General features: G+C 44.3%; 2 protein-coding genes across 2 annotated transcripts in view; both read right to left on the bottom strand.

Annotated features, from left to right (window-relative positions):
• Positions 1–3252: 3252 nt before the first annotated feature.
• LOC101773250 (putative FBD-associated F-box protein At5g50270) lies at positions 3253–4356 on the bottom strand. Its single transcript, XM_004986096.1, has one exon. The coding sequence runs from the start codon at positions 4354–4356 to the stop codon at positions 3253–3255; it is 1104 nt and encodes a 367-aa protein (XP_004986153.1).
• Positions 4357–5017: 661 nt separating this feature from the next.
• Positions 5018–6258, bottom strand: part of LOC105915095 — a 2589-nt gene continuing 1348 nt past the window's right edge. Inside the window, exons 2-3 of the mRNA XM_012848882.1 lie at positions 5258–5507; positions 5018–5158 (exon numbers count right to left, since the gene is read on the bottom strand). Coding sequence (XP_012704336.1) covers positions 5018–5158; positions 5258–5507 — 391 coding nt within the window. The remainder of the gene's footprint in view (positions 5159–5257; positions 5508–6258) is intronic.

Raw genomic sequence — 6258 nt, 5'->3', positions numbered from 1 at the left:
TTGAGCAGTTAGATGTAAAGATTGTATTTCTACATGGAGAGCTTGAGGAGGAGATATACATGCACCAGCCAGAAGGATCCATAGTACCTGGTAAGGAGGATCATGTTTGCAAATTAAAGAGGTCCTTATATGGTTTGAAACAGCCTCCTCGTCAATGGTATAAAAGATTTGATTCTTTTATGTTGTCACATGGCTTTAAGAGGTCTGAATTTGATAGCTATATGTACATTAAATTTGTTGATGGATCACCTATATACTTGCTGTTATATGTTGATGATATGTTGATTGCTGCCAAGAGCAAGAAAGAAATCACTACATTGAAGAAATAGTTGTGTAGTGAGTTTGAGATGAAGGATCTTGGTGCTGCTAAGAAAATTCTAGGTATGGAGATTATTAGAGACAAAAATTCCGGTTTGTTATTTCTTAGTTAGCAAAGTTACATTAAGAAAGTTCTTCATCGATTTAACATTCATGATGCAAAGCTTGTTAGTACTCCTACCGCACCTTATTTTAAATTATCAGCTTTACAATGTGCTAGTACGGATGAGGATTTTGAGTACATGTCAAGAGTTCCATATTCTAGTGTTGTTGGTTCTTTGATGTATGCCATGGTTTGCTCTCGTCCTGATTTATCATATGCTATGAGTTTGGTTAGTAGATACATGGCTAATCCTGGTAAAGAATATTGGAAGGTTGTTCAGTGGATTTTCAGGTACCTTCGTGGCACAACAGATGCTTGTTTGAAGTTTGGCAGGACTTATGAGGGACTCACTGGCTACGTGGATTCAAATTTTGCTACCAATTTGGATAAGCGGAGATCCCTCACAGGTTATGTGTTCACTGTTGGTGGTTGTGCCATGAGTTGGAGGGCAACATTACAGCCTATTGTTACCTTGTCTACCACTGAAGCAGAATATATGGCTATTGCTGAAGCATGTAAAGAATTAGTTTAGTTGAAAGGTTTGATTGCTGAGCTTTGTGGAGATGATTCTTGCATTAATTTGTTTTGTGACAGTCAAAGTGTCATATATCTCACTAAAGATCAGATGTTTCATGAGAGAACAAAGCACATTGATGTCAAATATCATTATGTTCGCGATGTTGTCGTGCAAGGTAAGCTGAAGGTATGCAAGATAAGCACTTATGATAATCCTGCTGATACGATGACAAAGCCATTTCCTGTTGCTAAGTTTGAGCTTTGCTCAAGCTTAGGTGGTATAACTATTTAGTCCAAGAGGCTATTTGGCGCCGAAAGTGTTCTCTTTGTTGTGTCAAGGTGAAGGTTCATTTTATGCTACAAGAAGGAATTTGTCTCAAGGTGGAGTTTGTTGAGTTATGCTCCAACTTTCGGACGGAGCAAAGCGAGGCCCTTCGCCTTCGCCGGTAGGTTTGGGCCGAAGCAAAGCAGCCCATTAGTGTTAAGAGGGACTACACCATTTATTAGTATCATATTGCTAATAGATGAGTGTGGGGGGTTCCTCCCTATATATATACGGACCACCTCTCTCATAGAAAAGATGCACCATAGACTACTGTACGGGAAGGCCTCCAAGTTAGGGTATCCCAAGTTGTAAATCTTCGACATTTGTAACCTCACCTGACATAGTGAAGATTTGTTGGCTGACGCTCGTGGTTTTTTTCTCTTCCTCCTTGGAAGGATTTTCCACGTTAAATCTTGTGTCCCCTGTGATTGATCTGGTGTTCTTCGTCGTTTATCTTGCCTATCGTTCGTAACAATAGGAGATTCTCCTTTCAAAACATCAACGTGTACAATGGATTCGTCGATAACTTACAATAGAGAGGCACATGCTCTTCATATATTTCGGTGGTCAACTATTCATTCCTCTAGTTATCTCTTGATCAATGCATAAATGTACGAGACAGAACATACATTTTTTTAGACAAAGGGAAACTTATTTCATTATGCAAATGAAAGAGGTTCCAGCCTCTGTATCTTTCGATACATCTGGCTGAGTTTTATTACAAGTCAAAATCTTCTTTATAGACTCTGTCTAGTAGGAAAGGAAGCAACACACACCAAACAGATACAGTCTCGACTTATTGACACGGCCTCCACTCGTATGAGTGGCACTTGTCTGTGGTGTCATGGCAATCAGTCCATGTTCCGCTAGCAAGTAAATTTTCCCGAAAATCTTTGCATCTATTCTTTATTAGTGATGAGTGCTCCTGAATTGTCCGAAAATCATCATTCCATCTTCTCTTTAGTGAGTGCTTGAAACTTAGAATGACCTTCTGAAGTTGTGTGGCACCTGAGAGCACATACTGCAAGAACCCGAGTTCACAATCGGTTCCACGTACTCTCCTAAATTCTGCTTCCTTGAGGTGAATGAACGAGATCTCATGGGATTTCCGATGGTCGCATATGAAATTCGACTTCCGAACCGCTCCAGGGCATAGAGCAATCTTCCGTAAGCATTATACACACGATTTAGTGCAATGATGAGGGAAGAAACTAAGTAAGCTATCGGCTACATGGAATTTATTTTGAGAAATTGCCGCTCACCTCGTAGAAAATGAAGAAGTCTAGGCAGAGGTATCTGATATTGCTGAATGTTGTGCCTGTGAGGAGACTTGCTACACAACCCACAAAAGAATGCATGTTCTGGTTCACTGTAGGAGAAATCTGAGCCTTCAAAGATCGCACGTGATCAAGTTGTGGTATCTTACCTTTGATTATGTCAATGCCATGACTTTCTCTCTGATAAATGATGGGCCAAAACAAATATGTTATGTTAAGCAATCAGAAGACAAAATATTATCGATACAAGACCAGTTTTGAACTGAGAGGCTAGCTATAAGTAGATGATACGAGCACAGGATGATATTTGATAGGCCACATCAAAGATAACCGTTTAAACTTTTTTTTTCGAATACGCACGAGAGTTGCACATCTTTGTGTTAAAGAGGAAATACACAAGTTTTTAGCTAACCGCTTTAACTAGTTCGATGAAGGCAGTGAGAACAAATACATGTGTGTACATGAAATATGTATAAGGCTAGCAAGAATATTAGTTATCATATACCAAAAATGTTCCATAAACTAGCATCATGGACGCAAGCTTCATCTCAAATTTTTTTAAAAGAAATCCAACAGAGAGACAAACAAGATCACTAGAAATAAGCTATGATTTAGTCATACAAAAACGTAAAATTTCAACATCAAAATCATATGAATACTTATTATATATATAGTACTAATTGGAATAGATGCTAATTTGGAACGGTGTTAAACTAGGTGCATACCATTGAAGCATCAAAATCAATAGACAGGCGGCTGGCCGAGCGACAGCGCTGGAGGAGTTTAATTCTGCCATAGTTACTGTCATCGCCATAGGCGTGCCCATGCGACTTCAAGTCAAGCTTGAGGAGGGACACGGAGGGGAAGTCCCCATCGATGATCAACAAGGGGTTTCCCCGGCACGAGAGCTTCTCCAGCCTCGGGGCCGAGGCCGCGAGCGATTCCAGGTCGTCGCAATCCTCGATGCGGAGAACCCGAAGGCTAGGAGCTCTCAGCTCCAGCGATCTCATTCCGTCCATCTCCTCCAGCGAGAGCTCCTTGAGTACACCGGCCTCGACCAGTAGTTTTTGCTGCCCAGGCCCAGCAAGGGTAACGGAGAACATGTGAAGCTTCCGTAGGTTTGGGCAGCACGCAGACGACACGAGGCGGCCAAGGAGGAGGACATTGTCGCCTGCTACCTTCATGAACTCAAGCTTGAGATCCGTGAGCGATGCGAATACTACGGTGGCAGGGAGACTGACCCAGGCGTAGCTTAAGTCCAAAAACATGGCTTCCAGCTTTGCAGAGCTTGGAAGCTCGTCAAGAACCATCACGGGCGCCTCTTCGTCTTCGTCCTCGTCATCTTCTTTGGGCAGATCCAGCTCGAATTGGAAAGACTTCACCCCGTGCCGCACAGCGTACCGGATCCACCTCTCCGCCGCTCCGATGGATGGCGGCACGAGTCGTTCGTTGCGGCAGGCGGCGTTCCGCATGTTCAAGCGGATCTCCAGCTGCTCGAGGCCGCCGTCGCCGGATCGCGCACGGAGCGCGAGGGTGTCGTCGACGAAGGCCATGAATCCCTTTGCGTTCCCTTGGCGTGAGGCGAAGCGGAGCGCGGGGACGCGTCGCCAGAGGCCGCGCCACCGGCGCGAGAGCGCGCCCGTGCGCACCGCGTCTTTCGCGTCTTTCGCCAGCCCGAGGATGTGCACGAGCACATCGTCGCAGAGGCCGCTGAGCAGATCGGCGGCGCCGACGATGGATTGGTCGCCGGCAGGTGGACTCGGCTCCGTTTGCTGTTTCGTGGGCTCGTCTACGTCGTCGTCCTTCGTGGACTCCATGGCCGCCGCCGCCGCCGAAATCGATCTACCCGTGCTCCCGATCTATATGCCGGCACACAAAATAGGAAATGGTGATTGATATGTTATATATCAGCTGAGATGGGCCTGGTAACCAAATGTCTTTGAAGCGAAACCCAAGAGCCCATCGAATTCAGTCCAAAATGTCTCCATAGCTAAGTTGGGCCTGATAATCTGCCACCAGCTTGGTCTAAACCATGGAGTATATTTGAGAGAGAGAAGTTCAGCCTCGCTAGCTTTCAGTAATGGCCCAATGACAATGGATAGCTTTCAGCATAAACTGATCAGGATGTGCAAGCGACTGCTGATACATGAGACAGGAAACGTATTGTTCACCTAGTAGTTTGATCCATATTTTCCTTAAAAAAAAGATGGTTTGATCTAAACTTTTGTGCTGCCAGAGTAGCTCAGCTGCAGTAATTGCATAAATGTATGAAACAAGACATAATGGTGCTCACCAAGAAGATACAATCTAAACTTTTATCGACATGGCCTCCACTCATCATATTGGTGGTAAGTGTCATGGTGGTTGGTCCATGTTCCACTACCGATCGAGTAGCATGTGGCAAAAAACTTTACATCCGCTCTCTAACAGGTACTCCTGATTGAAACTTACAACAACCTTCTGAAGTTGTATGGCACCTTAGAGCACGTACTGCAAGAACCAGAGTTCACAATCGGTTCCGGTTACTCCCCTAAAATCTGCTTTCATGAGGTGAATGAACGAGATTTTATGGGATTCCCAGTGGTCGCATATGAAATTTGACTTCGGAACTGATTGCACCTGTAAGCATTATACATACAATTTAGTGCAAACGATAAGGGAGGAAATTAAGTAAGCTAATAGTGGCTTGATGGAATTATGAGAAATCGCTGCTCTCACCTCCTTGATGTGGAAGCAAGCGATGTCTAGGCGGAGGTATCTAAGATTCTTGAATGCTGTGAGGAGGCTTGCTACACAATCCCCAAAGGAATGCAGGTTCAGATTCCTCGCTGAAGGAATAATACGAGCCTTCAAAGATCGCACGTGATCGAGTTGTGGTATCCTGCCTTTGATTATGTCGATGTCCAGAGCCAGCACAATGGTCACTATTGGCGATGGCCTCAAAGCTGAATTCTGGAATTCAACATGGCTGAATGGCAAAGCACCAAGAGACATTGCTCCCAATCTATACAAACTGGCTTGGCAAAAGCACAGGAATGTACATGAGGAGGTTATTGATCATAACTGGACTTAAGTCTAGAATGAGCACGGTGACTGAAATGTCTGAATTTATGCACTTGGTTCAGGACATCACTTTCACTGACATGCCGGATGACATTGTGTGGAGATGGATAGCAGATGGTGCATATAGTGCTAGGTCAGCTTATGCAATCCAATTCAAAGGATCCTACTGTCCCTTTGAAGCTCATGCGGTTTGGAGGGCACAGACGGAAGGAAAGCACAGATTCTTCGTTTGGTTACTACTGCAAAGCAAAATACTTACAGTTGATAGACTTATGGCAAGGAACCGGCCATGCAACCCATTGTGTTCTCTTTGCCAAGGGGCACCTGAAACTGTTGAACATCTTTGCCTCCACTGCCCATTTGCATTGCAGGTCTGGCAGTTTGTCCATAAATGGGCTAACAACTTGGTTCCTCTACCATCGATGAATGTTGATCTTCAAGACTGGTGGAGACTATCATTGAAGACGGTGAACAAGGCAAAGAGGAGAGGGAGCGCGGCAGTCCTGATATACATAGCTTGGAACCTATGGAAGGAAAAAAATAGACACATTTTTTAGGGAATTCAGGCGACTCCACATAGGGTTTTTTGCCTTATAAAGGAAGAAATTGGCCTGTGTCAGAAAGCGTGTGGTGCACACCATGTAACGACAATTATA

The sequence above is a fragment of the Setaria italica genome, chromosome IX (genome assembly GCF_000263155.2).
Source record: "Setaria italica strain Yugu1 chromosome IX, Setaria_italica_v2.0, whole genome shotgun sequence".
Taxonomy (NCBI): domain Eukaryota; kingdom Viridiplantae; phylum Streptophyta; class Magnoliopsida; order Poales; family Poaceae; genus Setaria; species Setaria italica.
The sequence above is the reverse complement of the archived record's forward strand: the minus strand, read 5'-3'. Positions and strand labels throughout refer to the sequence as shown.